The sequence below is a fragment of the Trachypithecus francoisi genome, unplaced genomic scaffold (assembly GCF_009764315.1).
Source record: "Trachypithecus francoisi isolate TF-2019V2 unplaced genomic scaffold, Tfra_2.0 Lachesis_group10, whole genome shotgun sequence".
In the NCBI taxonomy this organism is placed as follows: domain Eukaryota; kingdom Metazoa; phylum Chordata; class Mammalia; order Primates; family Cercopithecidae; genus Trachypithecus; species Trachypithecus francoisi.
Genome location: NW_022681455.1, coordinates 39,994,506 through 40,018,265, shown reverse-complemented (window position 1 = coordinate 40,018,265; position 23,760 = coordinate 39,994,506). Strand labels below are relative to the sequence as shown.

General features: G+C 47.8%; 1 protein-coding gene across 4 annotated transcripts in view; it reads left to right on the top strand.

Annotated features, from left to right (window-relative positions):
* The first annotated feature begins 3,898 nt into the window (after positions 1 to 3,898).
* MOCS1 (molybdenum cofactor synthesis 1) overlaps positions 3,899 to 23,760 on the top strand; it is a 29,143-nt gene continuing 9,281 nt past the window's right edge. For 3 of the 4 annotated variants that reach the window (XM_033217060.1, XM_033217059.1, XM_033217062.1), the window contains exons 1-4: positions 3,899 to 4,163; positions 10,627 to 10,753; positions 12,138 to 12,305; positions 21,414 to 21,578. In XM_033217060.1, coding sequence (XP_033072951.1) covers positions 3,963 to 4,163; positions 10,627 to 10,753; positions 12,138 to 12,305; positions 21,414 to 21,578 — 661 coding nt within the window. In that variant the 5' untranslated portion in view covers positions 3,899 to 3,962. Of the gene's footprint in view, positions 4,164 to 4,601; positions 4,619 to 10,626; positions 10,754 to 12,137; positions 12,306 to 21,413; positions 21,579 to 23,760 lie in introns of those variants that run through there. The other variant, XM_033217061.1, reaches the window with a different exon arrangement.

The following is a 23,760-nucleotide window of genomic DNA, read 5'->3' as shown; positions in this document are numbered from 1 at the left end:
TGTAGAAGGAATACCTGAGGCTGGGCAATTGATAAGAGGTTTATTTATCTCATTACAAGAAGCATGACGTTGGCATCTGCTCAGCCTCTGATGAGGCTTTTGTGCTATGTCAGGATACGGTGGAGAAGGTCAAAGGGGAAGCTAGCATCAGCACAAAAGGGCCAAACTGGACAAGTGTCCTGGCTTTATGACAACGCACATTCATGGGAACTAATCCATTCCCCTCGGAACTTACTCACTAGCAAGAGAACAGCACCAATCCATTCACGAGGGATCCACCCCCATGACCCACACCTCCCACCACTGCCACACTGGGGGTCAAATTTCAACATGAGATTTGGTGAGGACAAACAAACCATATCCAAAGCATAACAGCCATCTTACTGACAGGCCAATCAAGGATATGGACTCTGCCATTTAATGTACTTATTGTGAGCCTATTGTGCATTAAATACCACGCTAGGTACTACGATTACAGATAATTTAGATTTGGCACCAGCCCTCACAGGGTTTATAGTGCAGAAGGCATATAAATAAATGATATCACTGTTGTAATTGCTACTATTAACGAAGGGTAGTACGGAAGGGAGGAGTCCACGAATCCTGTATCAGTCAGGGAACCAGCAAGAAAAGGCATAATCGGCTAAAATTTTTGAAGGGATATTTTAATACAGGGACTATTTTGGAGGTGTGGGCAAGGTTAAGGTAGGGGGGTGGGTCAACAGGAATGTTGAGGCATCCAAGGACAATCAGCAGAAGAAAGCCAATCTCACCCCAGTCTGAAGTGAAGAAACAAGTGTTAGAAATAGTGTTACTGGACTAAGTGGGAGGTGGAATCATGGCAGAGGGGCCAGATGACACCAACTACAGCTGTAGCCAGAGCAAAACAGGGAGGGATCAGGAAGAATAGATATTCCAGCTTTTCTCTCCTCCTGCTCTCTGATCTCCCGCCATGCTCCCTATTGGCAAGATCCACCTGGAAACCAGATGTCAGGGCACCTGGGTGATGCCATCAATGCAGTTGGTAGAAGTCAACCTCCTGGTCCTCAGAGCAGGGTGGAGAAGGATCTGGAGGAACAAATAAAGACTATCCTCAACAAGGTCCTCAAAAGAGAAATGATAGGAATAGTTGATACAATATTTTTTGAAACATTATTGCTTCATTAAAATGCTTAAAATTGCAAGGAGAGTCCACAGTTATAGAATAGGGGATAGGTCTGAATGAATATTCAGATGACTGGACACTTGAGGCTCCTATTAGAAGAGACGATGGACATATGGCTGGAAACCATATCCTGGATCTTTTTTTGTTGGAGGGAGTTGGGAGATGAAAGTCAAGGGCAGAAAGAATGGGTGGGGAATAAGGAGAAACATATCTTCCGGTCAGCTGAAGACCAGATCACTATAGATAAATTGTAAGGTGGGAATTGCCTCATATTTTTCTAACCTAGTCTCAAAAGCCAGGCAGTATCACTTTTACACTGTTACAAACAAGTTACAAACTGACCCAGATGCAAAGGGAGGAAAGTTGATTCCATGGAGAAAGCAAAGTTCTATCATAATGCTGAATAATACAGTAGCCAGTAGCCACACATGGCTGTTTACACTTCAATTAATGACAATTTAATAAAATTAAAAATCCAATTCTCAGTCACACTAGCCACATTTCATGTGTTCAACAGCTATGTGAGGACATGGAATATCTCCATTATTGCAGAAGTTTCTACTGGACAACACAGCTCTAGAACATATGAGACAGGAAATATTGTTGCAACAATCTTGCAAATACAGTCTGCCACCAGGACCTAGGCAAACCAAATTGTATTAGAGAAGATGGTGCAGTGGCTCACAAGACATTGTGTACAAGGGCTGGCAATAACTGCTGCTGTTTATCATTAAGAGAGTACTTGGGTTAAAGTCTTAAAGAGAGGATGTATATGCCCAGGGGGCTAAAACTAGGGCCAATAGGAGGGCAACACAAAAGAGAGATTTCTAGGACAGTATGTTCCATAAGCCTCTTTGAGCATGTGACAAAAAGCCACCTCTCCCCAGGGGGAAAAAAAAAGTAAATATACAGTATTATGCATTCAAGTTCAGGATTCTACAGAACCCTCTAAATCAATCCATGGATTTGCCACATCAGAGCCCTACTGCAGGCTGTGAGTCCTTGGAAGTATTTCCTTATTCCCAGCCATTAGCAGAGGATTTGGCCCTCATGACACTTAATCACCATATGTTAACAGAAAGGGGCACTTTTTTTGCTGAATACAAGGAAGAACTTTAATAGGTGGGGAGACATTTAAGTGGAGCAGACAACATCAGGAAGCCAGAAAGTTTCCCAGCACTAGAGGAGTCCAAGTAGATGTGTGATAATATGGAGAGGATTTCGGCCTTCAAACATAACTGAGTAAGCCTTAGGTCTTGCCTTGAGGACTCAAGTTCTATAAAAGACAACAGTAAAGCCCAAGTGAAGGGATCATCACATACAATTTGAAGAGGGTAGAATCTAGACAGGCTTCTTGGAGCTAGTGACATTCTTGGATCAAGTTCATATGTCAGATGGCTTCTTCCCTGAGGTTGAGTCCTCTCTAGAAGGCTCTTCAAGCCTCATATCCACCAAAAAAAATTGTTTTATCCTTCTTGTCCCCATGCCCAGTTTCCCTGATAAATCCAGACATATCTAAACTTAGCAGTGGACAGAGCTTGAACAGTTCTCAGTTGGTCTTCAGGACCCTTGTAAACAGACCTCTGGCATACTTGTCGCATCTATTTCAAACATATCCCAGATATACTTTCATCCCCCACAATGTATTTTCTGAATTTTGAGTATCATTGTGAGAAACTCACATTGAATCTAAGGCTAAAATCATCTCAGCTTTTCTGACAGTCTCACTGCATTTGTAAAAGTCAGTTATATTCGGTTATTCTTTCCTCTCCCACTATTCGGCCAATTCTTCAAGATCAGGAGCTATATCCCCACTTCCTAAGCATACACTTGGCAGCCGTATGTTCCAGCCGGTGTTTTATTCTTGCAATTCTACAGGGATAGGGTTTTGGATACAACAGGCTGGTTTGAGCATAATTATTCTTAGTACATAAGCTCATCATTGTGTGTGTTATCCAAAATCTTAAAGGACTACAGCACTCTACTTTTTACAGAGAGGAAGAGGCACGCCCCACCATTCCCAACACATATTGAATCTTGACTGAATGACTGTAGAAAGCAGATTGCCCTGGGTTTGAAACCCACTATCAGCTGTGTGACTTCGAGAAAATTACCTGGTCTCGCTAAGTCTCAATGTCCTCAGTTGCAAAATGGACATTCTATTCATACCGGGATTGTTTTAAATAACATTTAGCATGGTGCTTGGTGTATAAGAACCATTTCAAAAATGTTGTCCACTGATTCTGTGACTTCTTATACACTTTTTTTTTTTTCCATGGAGAAGGCAAGATTGTTAATATCCTTTTGGGGCACACCTGGAGAAGTGTATCTTAAAAGACCTGTTTTACAACCACAATCTGCACTATGGTGCACTGAGTGAGGTGAGTCATGCAAGTGTAGGATCGATCTTTTTATTTAGAACGTTGATATTTCACGGACTTCTGAAAATTTATTACTATTTTTTGAAATATTACATTAAAAAATTATAACCGGAGTTTTGCTGGCACCCTCTTAAATTTTGCACCCAAGGCAGTGCCTCATTCATTTGGCCCTTGTCCTGTCCTGCCTACTGTCACACCACGACCTAAAGCTGAGACTAGAGCAGCCAGAAAAACTGGAAGGAAAAGAATCCTGTTCCCCACCTGAGTTTACCCTTCTGCCCTAGAGCTCTACCCCGACCCAGGAAAGTGGGCACAGGGAGCGTACTACAGCTCCCACAAGGCCATGCGGGACAGCGTCCTAGCTTATTGGCTGCGCGGGTCCCGTCCTCCTCCCCCCCCTCCCCGCCCCTGCTGGGATGACCCCGGGGGCGAGTGCCCGGCCAGTGTGCTCCCGAAGCCGGCTGTGGGCTGCGGCTCTGCTGGGATCAGGCTTCATGGCGGCGCAGCCGCTGTCCCGGATGCTGCGGCGGCTCCTGAGGTCCAGCGCCCGGAGCTGCAGCTCAGGGGCTCCAGTGACACAGCCCCGCCCCGGGGAGTCCGCGCGAGCTGCCTCGGAGGTGAGCCCACCCCGCCCGTGTCCACAGCTTCCCGGGGCGGGAGTGGCCGGAGCACACTGCCCTTTTCCCCCAGTAGCTCCCGGCCTATCTGCTTGGCCGCTTCTAGGAGGGACCCCTTGGCAGTCCTCAGTGGAACGATGTTCTCCAGATGCACCTCCCGGTCTCACCCGCTAACCCAGCGGGAGAGGCTCCTGGGAGTCCCGCTTCAGAACCTCCCTGCCCCCCAGCCACGCCACCCCTGCCGGCTCTGAGCTTGGCCAGAAATCGGGGTAAGCAGAGGACTGGGACTTTGGGTCCAGTGAGATGTCTCATTAGTACCCTTCAGCCTTGCCTTGAACCCACCCTCTTTCTTAAACATTTTCCCTCCCTAGCCCCAGAGCTCAGAGATCAGGTGTCCCTGTGACACCTGCTTCATAGTGTGACTGACTAAACATGTCACCCCGGTGTCACCAACGGTGAGTTGTTACTGTAGTCCCAGGGCTCTGTAACCCATTCTTTGCTGACTCTCCTTGTTTCATTTTTATTAACCTTGGGAGGGTTCAGCCAGAACAGGGCAGGACTGGCCTCTTCCAGGTTAGAAATTAATACCTCTGACTTTAGGGTTTCGGGTAGGATCCCTCCGTCCTTGACAGCACCCTTCAGAGTGTTTCAAGTCATGAAAAGTTTTAGGTTTTGGTTGTTCTTCTGCTCAGGTGGTTAGGGAATAATTTGAGGGGAAAAATACCTCTTTTTCATTTAGTGAAACCTCTTTTCGGTACCTTTCTAGTCGTTTTTTCCCGTCTCCCAGAACTAGGCTTCCTGTCCTGGGATTCATAAGATCACTGCTCCCTCCTCCCCCATATTGCTCAATGACTTCCACCACATTTGCTTTCCCCAAATCTAAGTCCCTCTGGGATCCTCAGATAAGCAGGCCCATGGTTGGGAAGTGAAGACTTTTTAGTATCCTTGAACTCTTGAACGTCATTGAAGAAGAGATAGTAAAGCAAAGATGGCTGAGAGATCTTTAAAGAATTCAAGAAAAGGGGACGTTTCTTCTCCACTCCCCCAACCCCCAGTTTATTTTGTACTGGTCTTTCATGAGAGAACCTGTGTTGAGTGGCTCACATGTGAAAGCAGTTAGTCCTCACTAAGCCATGTAAGGTGAGTAGAGTTGGTATGTTCAGGTGAGGGGGCTAATCAAAGTTAACTTTCCTCCAGTCGCAGAGCTGTAAAGTAGAGGGCAAGGAACTCTGATGACTTTCTGTCCTCCCTGTGTGGAGGCCAGGAGAGAACCTGCTCCTGTCCATCCCTTTATACTGTGAAGGGAGGGCTAATGTGGCAGAAAGGAGAACATAGACTCTGGGGCAGCCCCATCCCTTATTAGGGGATTCACCAAGTCCCCTTACCCCTCAGTGTCTGTTTTCTCATCTGCAAAGTGAGAATAAAATTGTCTACTTCATAGAATGTCACAGGGATTAAAAGAGTTAACATATGTTAACGTATATACTTAGAACAAAGCTTAGCCCGTGTGAGTGCTGTGTTATGTAAATGTTGGTGGTAATTACTATTATCCATGCTGCCACTGGCACATGCTGTGTCCTGTGAGTCCCCTCCCATCTGGACTTGTTGGATAGCTATTCTGTCAACTCACATTGAATCCTGGACATCTCATTAGGGTTATCTTCAGCAGACTGGGAGTTCCCAAGGGCTGGGTGCACCTCTGCCTTTCTATCCCCACAGGCGCTTAACACAGGATTGTGCAGGCAGTGGATTCAGCCAATAATTGTAGCTGCTTGAAACTTCGAGTCACGTGGTATAGTAGACCACACTGGACAGGGAGTCCCATGTTTTCACCTGCCAGTTTTGCCTCCAATTTCACCTGGCTCCTGGGGCTGTCACTTCCCTTTGCTTCATGTTTATAAAATAAGAGGGCTGGGCCAGCCCGTCATAAGATGGGGGAGGGCACAGAAATCTGTCTTGAGGAGACTCTAAGGGGAAGTGAGTATGGAAGTGGATCTGTTCTGCTTATCTCCAGAGCTTGCCAGTTGGGGTGGGGACACCTTGAACCCCTTATTGCAGGGTCTCTCTCTCCCAACACGCCCACACAGGGCTCTGGTAGTCTGGTTTGGGATGGGAGGTGCTTGGAGAGCTAGGATGGAAAGCCACTGGGCATTGTTTGTGTGGCAGGGTGAGGGTGTGAGGGAGAGAAGCGAGGTGTAAGTGGGAGCTGGCTGTACAGAACGGTGGCCGTGGGCTGAGTTCAAGAACAGTTCGAGTAGCTGCTATATGTGGAAAGGGGCAGTGTGTGGGTCAATGGGGAGGTGGGTGGAGGAGACACAACGACCTGCCAGCATGTGTCTGAGGTGGCCCAGACAATCTTTGCAGGGTTCAGCCCAGCCTGGGAGTACTGTACCCCTCTTTCTCCCTCTGAGGCTCCATAAGGGCTTTGTTGGGCAACAATGAAGCCTGCTGCCTGTGGTGGGGGAAGCAGGGAGAGTGAGTCCAGGCAAGGCAAAGGCACCCAGCTGTTCAGGGGGCCAGAAAAAACAAATGCTGACTAGGGGTTAGGCTGCAAGGAAGTGGGTGTGGGTGAAGGTAGGAGGAGTACAGCAGGGCCTGGTGAGGGAGAATGAGGGGGAGCAGGGAAAGAGGGCTTTTCAGGGGCTCATCTTGACTTCCAATCTGCCAAGCTCCTCAAAATCCATGTGTCAGCAAAATGTGACTGTCCTTGTCAGAAGCCGTAGGTGTAAAGACGTCACACTTAGGGTGGGAATGAGGGGAGGGGGAAGGAGAATCAGGTTAGGCTAGGCTCTTTGCTGGGTCCTCTCATTTAAAAGAGATTAATTTTAAGAGGCCCTTAGTATACATCATCCCAATAGCAGGGTAGATCAGGGCCACTGATACTTAGATTCGGAATGTGCTTTTTTTCCTCCTCAATAACCCTGCCGCTCTGTTTAGACTTTGGAGCTATGTGAGGGCTAGCCTTTAGCAGTCAAATAGATGCCCAAGATTAGTGACTAGTAGAGGAAGTCATCTTGAGGGCAGGGTCCCACTTGAACGCCTTTGTCCCATCCTTCCCCACCCCCTTCACCCCACCCCAATCTGCACTGGGTAGACGTGAGATGACCAGTAGTGTCTGGCAGGCTGCCTGGTTCCTGCTTATTAGCCACCAGTATTGGTGGTCCTGGGGATGCTCAGACCCCACGTGGGTGGTGTGGCAGCAGCTTTGAAACCCCCCCTCTGGCCATCTGCTGTTAGTAGGGTTGGAAGGCTCGGGTCTTGGAAGGGAAGGGAAGCTGACAAACTAGAAAAACTGATCACAGCACACAACGGTGTTCCTCCACAGATCACTGATTGGAAACCTCTGTGCCAGGAACTCCTCCAGTTGAGTTAGGTTGGATTATTATTTCCACGGCATAGATGAGGAAACTAAGGTTTGGAGGATTTAGGTGACGTGCTCAACAGCTAGACCTGGCTTGTAACATAGGCTCACCTACTCCAAATCCTGTGCTCAGAACCACAACAACTAGCCCTGGATTCAAAGAGCACCTAGCGCTTGGTGTCACTAGGCTGATGGTTCTCAGCCCTGGCTGCACAGCTGAGGCACTAGGTTAAGCTGGAATCTTGGGACGGGGCTCTGTCATCAGTCTTTGAAGCTCCTTGAGTGATTTTGATGTGCTGCCAGGGTTTCGAACCACTGTACCAGGTTAAACCATTTTGACAGTAGAGACCAGCCGGGAAATGATTACCCCCATGTAACTGGGTTTTGCATATACGACCTTTCTGTTTAGGGACAGGACTATTTGTTCATGTGATTCAAAATGCACCAACATCCTGTGCTAGACACTGGGGATACTGAATCAGGCAGGATGACTTCTCACAGAGAGGAAATAGGCCGGGCCAGGCTGGGACCCTGGGAATATGATCCATTTAGGGCTGCCTACTACTTCTGACATGTCCCAGCCCTCCTGAGCAAGCAGAGTTACTGTCTACTCTGTCCTGTAATTCCCTCTGAATCTTGGGCTCCTTTGACTGGTGCTGATATTTTTTTCCTCCAGGAGATTTAAGGGACAGGGAAAAAAGTAGAAGAATGAAAGTAGGGCATGCAGTGTTAGAGAAGAGAAGATGCAGGAATGAGGCTCGTTAATATCTAAGTAATGAGTTTGCATTGTTGGCAAGGTGAGAGTGTGTGTGTTTAGGAGGCTGGATTCAGAATGGGTGATACACATAGGGTCACAAAAGTTCTTAAAAGTGAAATCTGACCAGCCTCTCCCATTGCCAGAACAAGAGCACTAAATTCCATTCTTCTTTTGAGAGAGTCTCGCTCTGTTGCCCAGGCTGGGGTGCAGTGGTACGATCTTGGCTTACTGCCACATCTGCCTTCTGGGTTCAAGCGATTCTCTTGCCTCGGCCTCCTGAGTAGCTGGGATTACAGACTCCCGCCACCACACCCAGTGAACTTTTGTATTTTTCAATAGAAACGGGATTTCACCATGTTGCCCAGGCTCGTCTTGCACTCCTGACCTCAAGTGATCTGCCCTCCTCGGCCTCCCAAAGTGCTGGGATTACAGACGTGAACCACCACACCAGCCCCTAATTCCATTCTTGATTGCTCCATCACACTGCTTGCTCTCAGATTTCTGCTGAATCATGCTCCTTGGTCCTCTCACCTCCCAATTATTTGATTTATTTTGACTCCTCCCCCATCCAGCCACCCCATCCCCCCAACATGCTAAGACTGGGTTGAGGGGGGTATCTTGGCAAGTGAAGAGGTAGAATCTGGGGTGACTAACATGACTGAATTGCAAATAGCTGTTGATGAAAAAGAAGGCACAGCACGGCAATACATCCAGATTCCCAGGTATCTCATCTGGACTCTGGTGGCTGATGGGATTCTTGATTATGGAGGGCCCCGCCCCACCCCTGAGGCTGTCTGTGGAAAGGCAGTGGGATGAGTTTGAGTTTTCTCCATCACACCACAGGGAGGGAGGAAGTGACTGTTGTGATTATAGCAGACTGCAGTTAGAGAAGTGACTGCTGCTTACTCCCCACAGGATGGTGAGCAGGGCTTCTCAGAGGAGGTGGGAAATTCTCCTGAGATGGGTAGAGTGAGGAATGTTTTATGGGCCCAGAAAATCCAGAGCAGCCTCACACACACTCTCACGTCTCTTATCTTTGAACCATTCAGTGGCTCTTGACCCAGTCAAGGGCTGCCGATGAGAATTACCTGGAGAGGTTGAAAACGTAACAGCTTCAGAGATCCATATTTAGTCAGTCTCCACTGGAATCTTTTTTTAAAGTTCTCCAGATGGTTCTAATGTGCAGCTGGAGCCGAGGAACTTACTGAAGCAAATACTTCTTCCTCCTAATGTAGTTGCGCTGGACCTCTGGAGGGCTGGAGGGCTTCTACTCTCCATCATAATTTTAGGTGTTCACCTACCATCTTCCAATACCACCACTACCACCCGGCCCCCATCTTTACTCCTAGCAAGACAACCTTAGCCTATAGCTGTATTCTTATTTTACAACTGGGAAAGCAGGCCTGGAGAAGTTAAGGGACTTTCACAGCATGCCAGGTCATACCTGCCGCAGAAACCAGGGTTTCTTGTCCCCATTCCAGAACCTTGTCTGTAGATCTCATGCATGACTTCCAGGGTTGTGATTTTTTTGTCTGGAATATTCTAGAGAAGTGACTTCTACCCACCCTAGTTGTCATCCTCCCTATCTTCTTGGACTTTCTGTGTGATAAAAGGGAGGAATTTAGAACCTGGAATCCGAAGACCTGGATTTGAATCCCGCTTCTGCCGAGGGTGTTCTTGGACCCCATCCAAGCCTTAGTTATAATAATCCCTCGTGGAGTGGGTGTGGGAATGAAACAGAATGTTCTTTGGAAACTTCAAGATGCTTGGTAAATGTTACTTCCTTGGAGCAATTATCTCATCAGCATCTGTCAGGACCCAGGTTGTACTCTCCAAGGACCGATACATCACGGGGAGATGGGTCAGACTAGTTCAGACTTGTACATGGGAAAGGGTGCAGCTGGCTCGCTCCCTTCTTTCTGCAGGACGGGTTTGGGCCTTGCTTGTGGCCTTCAGCAGTGTCTTCCCATTTGTGCTCGAATGCTCGCGATCATGGGTGCACAGTCCTTTTTTTTGCACTGTCTAGAGTGAAGAATAAGGGCTAATAGATTCCCCCACACCCTTGCCTCCACATTGCTGCCCAGCCAGAAATCCTCCCAGCAGAGATCACCACCCGCCCCCCACCCCCCGAGCTGAATACTTAAGGGGTGGGTCTTTCTCCTCAAGCTCATTTTTCAATGAGAGAGACAATCCCAGCTTCCCCAACATGCCAGAGCCCAAACATGTGGAAGGGTTAGAAGCTCCGCACAGATGTCAGAGTAAGGGAGGGGGCAGGTGGTTCTCCTTGCGCCTCTCCCCAGCCTGGTAGCAAGGGCCCATGCTTCCTCCCTGCCCTGTCTTTGCAGGAGCTGTCCAGGCGGAGGCAGTTCCTGCGGGAGCATGCGGCCCCCTTCTCTGCCTTCCTCACAGACAGCTTTGGCCGGCAGCACAGCTACCTGCGGATCTCCCTCACAGAGAAGTGCAACCTCAGATGTGAGTCACCTTCCTGGGCCCCCTCTGGGCTGGTGTCCTGCTGCCGAAGCAGCCTCTGAAATCTCCCTGTGCCTGGAAATCCTCCTGAGTCCTCCAGTTCTGCTTTCTAACTTCCTCACTCGCTACCCCTTGCTTACCAGGCCTGGTGGGCTTCAGGGGTCAGATAGGGGTCAAGGCTGAGTTGTATGATTGTAGAAGCTGTGTCCTACTTGGGATTAGATTTGAAAACAGAAATACAGTTGGATTTATAATTAAGATTGGGTCTTGGATCTCTCAGTCTTCAGGGATCCTTCCTTCTGTTTCCCTGTAGTTTCCAAAGTCCAGGACATGGCCAGGGATGGGGTGGTGGACATTATAAACATGTGAAGTAGACAGCCATGCCCCTGGCAGCACTGCTGACTCTGGAGGTGCCCCAGTCCCATAACAAATCAGCTGGAGCCAGGCTGATAACAAAGAGGCCTCATTTCATAATCCTTGCAAAGATTGCTCTGGACCTGTAGCCACTGCTGGAGGGACTTCCAAAGTTGATCTTCCTCCCCCCTTTCCCCTCCCCCCCTTTCCCCTCCCCCCCCTTTCCCCTCCCCCCCTTTCCCCTCCCCCCCTTTCCCCTCCCCCTCTTTCCCCTCCCCCTCTTTCCCCTCCCCCTCTTTTCCCTCCCCCCCTTTCCCCTCCCCCTCTTTTCCCTCCCCCTCTTTTCCCCTCCCCCCCTTCCCCCTTCCCCCCTGCCCCTTTCCCCCCGCCCCTTTCCCCCCTTTCACCCTTCTCCCTTCCACCCTTCTCCCCCTCCCACTTCTCCCTTCCACCCTTCTCCCCCTCCCACTTCTCCCTTCCCCCTTCCCCCTTCTCTCTTCCCCTCTTCCTCCCTTCCCCCTTCCCCCTTCCCCCTTCCCCCCTTGCCCCCTTCCCCCTTCCCCCTTCCTCCTTCCCCCTTCCTCCTTTCCCCCTTCCTCCTTCCCCCCTTCCCCCCTGCCCCCTTCCCCCCTTGCCCCCTTTCCCCCTTCCTCCTTTCCCCCTTCCTCCTTTCCCCCTTCCTCCTTTCCCCCCTTCCCCTGCCCAAGTGCCCTCAGCCCAGGAAGTGAGGCCGGACTCTGCCCTCAGCCTAGTTCATCTCTAACCCATGCTCTCGGCCTCCCACTGAGGGATGTTATGGCCAGATTGTGTGTGTTGGGCATAGGGAAAGGTGTTAACCTTTCAGAAATGAGAAAGGCCAGGCCTGGGGAAATGCTGGTCTGAGATTTTTCCACCTCAGGTTTAGTGAGGTCTCCGCTCATGTCCAGATGTGTTTGAGAAGACTGGCCTGATGGAGGGTTGGGGAGTGGAGGCATCACAGGGCTGTGGCCATGCCTGTTTCCTCCCTCCACATCTCCATTCATCCTTCCCTCAGGTCAGTACTGCATGCCCGAGGAGGGGGTCCCGCTGACCCCCAAGGTCAACCTGCTGACCACAGAGGAGATTCTGACCCTTGCCCGGCTCTTTGTGAAGGAAGGCATTGACAAGATCCGGCTCACAGGCGGAGAGCCGCTCATCCGGCCAGACGTGGTGGACATTGTGGGTGAGTTGGACAAAAGTCATCGCCACTCCTCCCAGCGCTGCCTCATCCGGCTGGACACTGATGTCATTGTTAACATTGGCAGCTGACATTCATTTAGCACATGACACTCACTTGGTCCTTCCACACCTGCTGAGACAGGTGCTATTATTCTTTCCATTTTTGATGAGAAAATGAGGCTTAGGTTGAATAACTTGCCCAAGGTCATGAAGCTCGCAAATGCCAGACCTCCATAGCTTGTTGTCACATTGAGATCAAGGTCCTCGCCAGGAGACCCACGTGACCTGGCTCTTGCTGACCTCCAAAACCCTCGCGAGCTTCTCCACCTTCCACCTCCTTCCCATTCACGTGGCCAGACCTTGACACGTGCTATTCCCTTTGCTGGGAGCTCAGAGCGCTCTCCTTGACCTCATTCAGGTCTCTGTTCACATGTCATCTCAGCAAGGCCTTCCTCGACCATCCTGTCTAAAGTGCATCCTCATGTGCTCACACCAGCCACTCTTTCCCAGAAATTGGCAAGTTATAGCAGCCAAATCTGGGCCAACATGTGTTTTTGTCTAACTTGCAAACTGAGTGTGTTTGTTTTTTGTTGTGTTTGAGGTAGTCTCACTCTGTTGCCCAGGCTGGAGTGCAGTGGCACTATCTTGGGTCACTGCAACCTCCACCTCCCAGGTTTAAGTGACTTTCCTTCCTCGGCCTCCGAGTAGCTGGGATTACAGGCACACACCGCTATGCCTGGCTAATTTTTGTGTTTTTAACAGAGACGGGGTTTCACCATGTTGGCTAAACTGGTCTCGAACCTGACCTCAAGTGATCCACCCCCTTCAGCCTCCCAAAGTGCTGAGATTACAAGCATGAGCTACTGTATCCTGCCATGGTTTTTATATTCCTAAATAATGGGGAAAAAAATCAAAAGAATAACATTTTCTACCACATGAAAATTATAAAATCCTGTATGTTCAGTGTCTGTTAATGAAGTTTTATTGGAATATAGCCATGCCCATTCATTTACATAGTGCCCGTGGCTGCTTTGGCAGAGTTGCTTGGTGATGACAAAGACTGTGCTGCAAAGCTGGCCAGCCAAGTAGAAAATATTTACTATCTGGACTTCTGCAGAAAAAATGTGGCAACCCCTGTCCTACCCACTTACCCTACTTTGTTTTGCGTCATAGCATTTATCTCATCCTGGCACTGTGTGATTGGGTTGTGTGTTTGGTTTCTTTAATTGTCTGTCTCCTCCATTCACTGGTGTGAAAACTCTCGGGTTGCTAGAGCAGGTTTTGTTTTTGGCATCCAGTACTGTGCCTGACACATGGTTGATGCTCCCTGAGATTTGTTGAATGAATGGAGACTGGGTCAGAGTACAGTCTCTGCAGTATGGCATACTCCTATTTGAGTCTCCACTGTGCATCTTACAAGCAGCGTACCTTGGGCAACTTTTAAAATCTGTTGTAAGCCTTGAGGCAGTGATAGTACCTAACGTTATAGGGTTGACCTGAGGAGGAAATGAGAATGAAATGCCCAGCCTGTGGGAAGTGCTCTGTAAAGGTAGCTCTAAAGGGCCTCTTGCCATGAACTGTTTCTAAACCCCAAGATCAGGAAAGAGACCTTTGCTCATGTAATTATAGGTGGTGAAGTCCGGGGTATGAGGTTCCGTGTTCTTGGTTGCTGCCCGCTCCAGCTGCTTTGGACAGGACCTCCCACCCCTCAGCTCTCTGGCTCAGTAATTGTTTGCTGGAGTACCCTCTTAGGTGCTTCATACTGTGCTGGGCACACGAAGGTGAATGAGCACCAGCACTGCTGTTGAGGACCCATGGTCCACTGGAGAAAGCAGCTGCTGTATAAGGGGAGCCTAGGTGCTGTGAGAGTCCCGAGGAGGGGCCCAGGTCCCCCTGACAGCCCTCTTCTCCCTCCTGCCCCATGGCCAGCTCCCTTCAGCTCTGACTGATCACTTGGCCTGGGATCCTCTGTCATCCTGTGCTGGCTGAGCTGGCCCAGGCAAGCTGACCCCATGTTCCAGGCAGCTCCTCAGGGCTAAAAGGCAGGCTGGCTACCAGGAAAGGGCTGAACCTGCTGAACCCAGCTGCTTGCCAGGCCCAGCCCCCTCATCCAGGCCACTTCCTCTGCCTGGCACCCATAGGCATGGGCCGCCTTGTGCTAGGACCTGTGAGAGAGCAGAGGGGGTGAGGATCACTCACTGGTCAGGGAGGTACAGGATGACTGAGCACAGGTGTGAGGACTCAAGGCTCTCCCCCGGAAACCCCAGCATGCACAGTGGGAAGAGCGAGAGCTGGGGAAGTTGGTAGCTCTGTCCCCATTCTGCCACTCTCTGGCTGGGTGAACTTGTGCAGGTTCCTTCCCCACCCAGGGCCTCAGTTTCCTCAGCTGTGGCTGAGCCACTTTAAGGATGTTTTCTGCTATGATATTTTGTGGTTATTGGTCCTGGCTGGTGGAATGGGATGGGCAAGGGGTGATCACCACATAGATACTGGTTAGGACAAGGCCCCGCCTGCAGTGACCTGCTTCTGAGGATTTACCTTCTGCCTCCCAGGGGGTGGGGTGGGGGTGGGTGAAACACCTCCCCCGCCCCTCCCCCAGTGCTTCAGAAAGAATGGCGGCTGCACCCTCTGACTTCCTGTGGCGCCGTGTCTGTGAGCACTCTGACATCTCTCAGGGGCTAGCCTCTGATCTTCCCCAGAGGAGCTGTTTCAGAACAAAGCTGCCTCGAAGGGCAGGGCAGATGGGTGCTGGTAGAGGAGGGAGGGACAGAGGAAGAGAGCGAACAGAAGTCAGGGCCAGGATGTTCACGAACACCTGTGCCTACCTTCTCAGGTGAGGGTTTTGAGGGGCCCCCACCTGGAGGCAGAGCAAAAGGATTGCAGGTTTGGGTTTCTGCCGAGCCTGAGGTCCCGTTCACCTCACTTCCCTGTCTGAAGCTCTGTCAGACTTTGAGAGGTGCTGCAGAACACCCCACGGGAAGGGTTTGGGCCTCTCAGCGCTCTCTGGCTCCCTCTGCCAACCTTTGCCTCTCCGGCACTTCTCCACCCTGCTTCGTGTGTAGACAAAGTCCCATGCCCCTTCTTTTCAGCTGAGATGGGTTTAAAGCACTATCTTGGTGCAAAAGTTACAGCGGGTTTTGCCATGAATGGCATTGTCCCATAGAGCATGGGTGTCCTATCTTTTGGCTTCCCTGGGCCACATCGGAAGAATTGTCTGAGACCACACATAAAATACACGAACATTAACGACAGCTGATGTGCTAAAAATTCACCAAAAAATCTAATGTTTTAAGAAAGTTTACAAATTTGTGTTGGGCCACAAAGCCATCCTAGGCTACCTGTAGCCCGTAGGGCACAGGTTGGACAAGCTTGCCATAGAACTTCCCAAGATGAAGGAATGTTCTGCATCGGTGTTGTCAGATATGGTAGCCACTCATAGCTCTTGAGTGCCTGACGTGTGACTAATGTAACCGAGAAACTGAATTTGTATTTTACGGACTTTCATTCATTTAAGTAGCCTCATGTGGCCAGCAGCTGCCATGCTGTACAGTGAAAGTTAGGGTCTTCCAAAGTAAGGAAGAAGGAACTAAATGCACAAGTACTGTGAGAGTGTTGGAGGAGTTTGCAGGGCCCTTGTTTTCCATCCTAACTTCCCGAATGACTGGCCACTGCCAGATGAGCTGGACTCAGCTTAAGAATCACTCATTGGGGAACAGCAGACACTGGGACCTACTTGAGAGTGGAGGGTGGGAAAAGGGAGAGGATCATAAAAAATAACTATTGAGTACTAGGCTTAGTACCTGGATGATGAAGTAATCTGTGCAACAAACCCCCATGACACTAGTTAACCAATGTAACAAACCTGCACATGTACCCCTGAATATACAAAAAAGTTGAAAAAACAATCACTCATTGCTGCAGCTTCTTCCTTTCCTTTTTCTTTCCTCCCTGCCCTTCCTCCCTGCCCTTCCTCCCTGCCCTTCCTCCCTTCCCTTCCTCCCTTCCCTTCCTCACTCCCTCCATTCCTTCCTGCCTTTCTTATAGAGTATAGCTTGATCTCACAGCTTAAAGCCCACGAGAGGCTTAATGTAATGGAGAGCCACTGACAGATTGTGAAAAGGGGTAAAGCATTTTGTTTTATTTTTGATGGGCTCCAGTTGCATAGAATTAGGTTAAATCATAATCCTTGGTTCATGAGATATTGTCATCATTGATCCCTGTATGACTTGCTTTACTTTATTCACGTTAATTTATATGTTTTACTAATGTTAGCGGTTCCTAAGGAAACCCACTATACCACCAATTACTTCGACAATAACTTTTAACTACCTATGGGGCCTTCCCTATCCTGTACCCTGCCCCCACCCACTGCCTCCTAAGGTAAGAATTCCTCAGTTTTCTATTTATCATTTCCTTGCTGCCCCGTCACCCCTTTTTCTTTTTTTTTTTTTTGAAGACTAGGTCTAGCTCTGTTGCCCAGGCTGGAGTGCGGTGGCACGACAGCTCACTGCAGCTCAACATCCTGGGTTCAAGCGATCCTCCCACCTCAGCCTCTAGAGTAGTTGGGACTACAGGTACACACCACCACACCCAGCTAATTTTTGTATTTTTTGTAGAGACAGTGTTTTGCCATGTTAGCCAGGCTGGTCTTGCACTCCTGAGTTCAAGTGATCCTCCTGCCCTGGCCTCCCAAAGTGCTGGGATTACAGGCATGAGCCACCACACCTGGCCTATTCCCTTGCTTTTTAAAAAGTAGATACAGCGTTTTGAACTTTGAGTGTCATGCTGTGTGTAGTCTTTTGGGGCTTATTGTTTTTGACTCAAGTAAAATGCACAATGTTAGAGTTGTAGTTCTCTTCTTTCCTCTGTGGTCTACTGTTACATCATGTGAATGTACCCTATTTTCTCCTTTTAGTGAGCATTTGAATTGGTTCCAGCTTTTTTGTTGTGGACGGTGCCGCTTTGAACATTCTTGTTTTTGTTAACATATCTTGGTGTACAATTTCTCTAGTGGTGGAATTGCCGGATCATAAAACGGGTGAATGTTCAACTCTGGAAAACAATGTGGCATTACTTAATAATGTGGTTGTGCCAAATACACTTTCACTAGCACCGTGTAAGAGATCCTGCCAAATGACCTCCCAATACTCAGTATTATTCTTGATATTTGCCATTCGAACAAGTATAAAATTGTATTTCATTGTGGTCTTAATTTGCATTTTCATGTTTAAGAATGAAGTTGACATCTCTTCACATGTTAATTAGCTATACATATATATAAAATATCTTTTACTGTGTAATTCCTGGTCATGTCTTTTGCCCATTTTTCTATTTGGTTCTTTGTCCTTTCATATGTATTTGGTACAGGTTCTTTATATGTTGCGAATATCTCTTCCCAATCTGAAAAGTTACACTGTGTGTAATGATTGTTTTTTTCTTTTATGGTTAGTGTTTTCATATCTTGTTAATGAAACACTTAACCCCAGATCAGATCACCTACCTTTGTTCTTCACTAAAAATTTTAAATTTTGCGTATAGGTCCTTAAACTATCTGTAGATGATTTTAGGGAATTCAATGTAATTTTTTTCCATTTGGATATGGATAGCCATTTTTTTTCTAGTTCTTTATATTGAACAATCCTTACTTCCTCCACAAATCTGCCATTCTGTAAATATTGATCTGTTTCAGGTTCTACTTTGTTTTGTTGGTCCATTCATTAGTCTCTGCCAATATCAACTGTCTTAATCACTGTAGCTGCATCAGTCAGTTACCTGGTAGGGCAAGTTCTTTTTATTCTTTTGCAACAGGGTTTTACATACATAAGGGTTGGCCATGTAAATTTTAAAATCAGCTTATCAATTTTTTTTTTTTTTTTTGAGACAAAGTCTCACTCTGTCACCCAGGCTGGAGTGCAATGACATGATCTCAGCTCACTGCCACCTTCACCTCCCGGGTTCTAAGTGATTCTTCTGCTTTGGCTTCCCAAGCAGCTGGGATTACAGGCATGTGCCACCACCACATCTGGCTAATTTTTGTATTTTTGGTAGAAACAGGATTTTACTACATTGGGCAGGCTGGTTTCGAACTCCTGACCTCAAGTGATCCACCTGCTTTGGCCTCCCAAAGTGCTGGGATTACAGGCATGAGCCACTGTGCCCGGCCTCCAGTTGACTTTTAAGCTAGTTCTTTGGGCAGTTGCTCCTGATTTCTTCAGTAAGGGGATAATCAGTGATGATGCTGAGGTCTCAGTGGGCAAGGGAAAGAATACAGCTTTCCTTTATCTATTCACATTCTTTGCTCATCTTCATCCCCTAACTCATACCATTTCAGAACACCTAGCCTTCTTAAGGACTTAGATTGTTAAGTTCTTAGATTCCTAGGTTCTGTGTTTCTCCAGGGTTGATTTGGTAGAAGTGAACAACCACTGCTAATTTTCCTAATTGGCAGAGCCGGAGTGGAGCTCTTTCCTTTTTCAAATAGCTTTTATTTGTAAACTTTATTTTTTTTTTACAAAAGTAACTTATGTTTGTTTCAGAAAAGCAGAAAGAATGTCGTTACTGCCTGTTTGTAACCACTGTTGACATTTCGGTTTGATGACCCACCTGCCATTTTTCTCTGCATCTCGTATTTACTATTTTTTGTGTTTACTGCATCTCGTGTTAACTGTTCTTTCTACGTAATATAGTGTGTGCATTTCCCTATACCCTGATGTATGATTTTACAGAGTCATTTTGGGTTACATAATATTCCATCCTGAGAAAACATAATTTAACCAGTTTGCTATTGTTAGCTCTCTAGATTTTTTTTCCACTTCCCTTAATTATGCATTACCTGTAATGAACATCCTTGTAGGTAAATGTTATTCACATCCACGATTATTTCCCTAAATTCTTCGTGGAATTTCAGGTCAAGGGCTTTAAAAGTTCATGTACAACTTCTCTCCAGCAAGATTATATGATTCTCTTCTTACACTATGAATGTGTGCATTCCCATGCACCCCTATCTTAAACTGATGATGAATTTTGTAATATTCTGCCTTTTCTAATATTCGGCTTCACTTGAGCACTTTACTGTTGGTTTCCTCTCTCATGCAGAGCTGAACTGAGTCTTCATAGAGACATACATTTACATAGCTTCTTGGAAACAACTGGTCTGGTGGCCGGAAGGGTGTAGTCAGTGGCACTGTCCATGTAGCAGAGATCAGTTAAAGTCCAGGGGGAGGGGTGTTTGTGTGTCACCTACATTATAAAAGAAAACTTGTTCGTTATAGAAAGAAATTTTACCTATAAATAAATACAAAAATCACCTATGATCCTACTGATCAAAGATAACTGCTGTGTACATTTTGATGGCTTATCTTTTCTCTAGATTTTATTGGATTTGAATGTGAGCAGGTATGTTTCTTCAGATTCATTCTTTTCATTCTTTGGTCTTCTGTATCCAGCTCTTTTTCAGAATGCCTTTGCTGAATTTTCCAGCTTGTTCATTCATTTCTGTGTCCATTCTGCTTCTCAAGTTTTTTTCTTTTTGTAACTATATATTGTTGAATTTTCAAGAGCCCTAATTAGGGTTTTGTTCTTGGTTTATTTTCAGGATTGAATATTTATCCCAATGAGGATATTCCCTCTGCTTTTTAAAAGAATTGTCTTCTGTTATCACTGTTCCTTCTCCTCCTCCTTTCATTCTTCTCTTTGGGGAACTGGTTGTCTTTCTTTCATGCTTCCTCCTTGAATGTTTGATTCTTGGCAGTGTACTCATCCTAGTGCCCGAGGTCTCTGTTGGCCTGCCTGGTAATGGTGTTTGTTTCTGTGGGTTGCTCCGAGGTTGTGGAGAAGGAGTGTGAGGTGCTGCTGAGTGTCACCGGGACTCAGGCCTTGCCCCCGAAATGGTTTGGTTGTGTCCCCACCCAAATCTCTACTTGAATTGTAGTTCCCATAATCCCCACGTGTCATGGGAGGGACCCAGTAGGAGATGATTTAATAATGGGGGTGGTTGCCCTCATGCTGTTCTCATGATAGTGGGTTTTTGCGAGATCTGATGATTTTTATAAGGGGCTTTTCCTGTTTTTCTCAACATTTCTTGCTGCTGCCATGTGAAGGACATGTTTGCTTCCTCTTCTGCCATGATTGTAAGTTTCCTGAGGCCTCCCCAACCATGCTGAACTGTGAGTCAATTAAACCTCTTTTCTTTATAAACTACCCAGTCTCAGGTATTTCTTTATTAGCAGTGTGAGAAGGAACTAATACAGCCCCATGGCTGGCTTGAGTGTCTGCACTGGTGCTCTATCCTTGAGGCAAATGCTTCTGCTGCCTTCCCCTGCCGACAGGGAAGGATGAGGCCAACCTGTCCAGCTCCTTCAAATATAACTCCCCTGTTAGACAACCTCCCTGACATGCAGTAGGACCCCTCTGCTCCTGTACATGTGACTACTAAGCTGCGTGCACATTAGTCTCTCCCTGTTTTTACAGAACCTTCTCCTGGGTGCACTTTGAGCTGTGGTCTCTATCCATCTGATCGGTCCCATCTGCTTTCTCTCTTTCAGTACTTCTTTACCTTTCTGGGCTATCTGCAGTATTCTTTCTTACCTTCCAATGCTATTATGGATTTTTAAAATCCCTCCGTTATTTCTAGGGATATTTGGTAGAATGGAGCTGTCAAATAGCACTTAATTCAAACGCTTTATGTTTCCATTATACAGAGTATCAAGACCTGTGTAGTACTTGATTATTAAGAGCAGAGTCCTGAGTCAAGTATACATGGATTTAAATGCCAGCTCTTCTTGCTGTGTGGCATTAAGCAATTTTCATAATCTTTCAGAGCACCTCTTATCTCCTAAATGAGATAATTGTTATTGTGAGGCCTCAGTGAGCTAATGTATGCAAAGCCCTCCACAGATCACCTAGCACAGAGCACTCAATGCTTAATCTTTTCATTATTTTTGCCAGTTTTGATTCTTAGCTTTCTTTTTAAGTTAGGTCTGGTTAATATAGGTCTGCAGAGAGCCTCTTTTCCATCCATCTTGTCTAGACAAAGAGTTTTGCCTTCTAGCCCTTCTCCCAGCCTCACCAAGAACAAGCAAACAGTCTGACCCCTTTCTTGCTGTCCTTATAGCCCAGCTGCAGCGGCTGGAAGGGCTGAGGACCATCGGTGTTACCACCAATGGCATCAACCTGGCCCGGCTACTGCCCCAGCTTCAGAAGGCTGGTCTTAGTGCCATCAACATCAGCCTGGACACCCTGGTGCCTGCCAAGTTTGAGTTCATCGTCCGCAGGAAAGGTGAGTGGATATGGATGAGGCGGGTGTCCCTCCCAGGGCCCGCACATAGCTGGGGAGGGAGGGCCGTTGCTGAGCGAGGGGACTGGTCACTTCTTGTTGTCTGGGCTATCAGTAAGTCAAAGCACTTATTTCTCACCCCTCATCCTTGCCAAATGTATGTCAGGGACTTTGGGGGTCAGACGCCAATGACCTAGGGTGACCAGCCTCCCCACTGCCCCAGCCCCAGTTTGCCCAGGGCTTGAGGGGGTTTTAGAATGAAGGACTTGAAGTTTTAAAACCAAGACAGTCTGTGGCAAACTGGGCCGAGTTGGTCATTGTACGATGAGCTCTGAAGAAACATGGGACAGCCCAGGGTGGAAGTCGCTGCCCTGGGATGCCAGGGTCTGGGTGTGTGCTCCCGGGTGGGGGTCTCCCAGCAGTCCCCCATGGTTGTCCCTGTGCCCACCTGGATATAAGTCCCTCCTATGCACCCCCTACTGCAAGCACACCCACACCTTCCACTCAGCTGCCTCAGGGGGCCCGAGGTAGAGAGGTGGAGCCAGCCTTGAGCTCTGAGTCACAGTAGACTAGTGCCTGGCTTCCCCTTGGCATGGACCTCATGTTGAGGCAAAGGCTCTTCAGGTTTGGATACCCTTTGATATGAGGGAGGGGGGTACATGACTGAGGAGTCTGGAGGATGAGAGGGATGGCAGGGAGACCCAGATCTCCTTCCTCTTCCTTGGAAACAGCTTCCCCACCACCTTCTTTCCTTCCTTTTCATAAACGGGGTGTGATGCCCTGCTTTAATACCTTCCATGTGCTGAGGAAGCACTCATGGTGTCTCCTTCCTCTATGGAGGGCTGCTGCAGGTGCTGTGGAGGGGACAGAAGGCACATGAGACATTGCCCTGGCCTTACAGGCTGCTAAGGGCCAAAAGATGTCATTCCACGGGACAGCCTTTGCTGGTCTTGTGATATTGATTAAAGTGTTACAGGGAGGAAGAAAGAATTCCTAGCAGGAGAGAACTAGGAGGGCTTCAAGGAGGATGCATATATGCTGGCCTTGAGGAACAGGACGGTTTCTGAGGGGGAGCAGGAGTACAGAACCTGCAAGGGCTCTGTGGTGGGAAAGTGGGAGGTGGATCTGTGGGCTGTACTGCCCGCATACACGTTCTCCCTTTTTGTCTCTCATTTCCTGGCACATGGATTGGAGACATTGGATCTTCCCTCCCATTCATATTTTGTCCACCACCTGCCTTTGGAGGGGAGTGTTTTACAGAAAAGGAAACGTATAGTTCTAGGTTATTCTAGCAGCAGCATTTTTTTCAAAGCTACACATTTTTCCCTTTACCCTCTCACTGAGCAGTCTGAAAATGCTGCAAGGAAACCATGGAGGCCATCTCTAGGCACCCTGTCTCACAGGTGACCACCCAGGCTGTGCAGGCTGGGGGTGCTGTAGGGGGCCAGGATGCAGTAGGTGATCAAGTGATTGGATGCATGAGAGAACTGGGCAGTGAAGTCAGCCTGGGGTCACACTGACTGTGGTTAATGATTGTTGAGACAAATAATCACTTACCAGCCCTGGAACAGCACCTGTGCGTAGTAGGTGCTCAGAGAGTATGTGTTGAGTGAATAATTGATGGACTGTTGAGGAGAAAACACTGAAATGGGAGTGGAAAACCTGCATTCTGAAAGATGGAGCCATGAGGCTTTGGGCAGGGCATTGCCTCTCTCTGGGTCTCAGTTTCCTCCTGTAGACTACAAGAGAGTTCAACTAGATCCAGGGTCAGCATGCTACGGCCCACAGGCCACGTCTAGCCCCCTGCCTGTTTTCATGTAGCCTTTGAGCCAAGAATGCATTTTACAGATAACATTCAAAAATCAGATAAATTCAAAAAACATTAACTATGAACCCCATTTAAGCAAAATATTGTCCCTGCAGAAAGAATTGCATTATTGTATCCCATTTGTAGATCTGTTTTTAAAACATTGTACTCAGTTACTACAACATTTTGAATTTAGTCAACACTTTGTGACATATACTTACTTGGATCCTCAATTTTGCCTCTTGGCTTGCAAAGCCTGTGATATTACTCTGGCCTGTTTCAGAAAACGTTTGCCAATCTCCAGACTAGATGGGCTCTGGTGCTTTTCCATGGGGATGTGGGGGAAGAGGACAGAGGACATAAATTCCTGGATCCTTG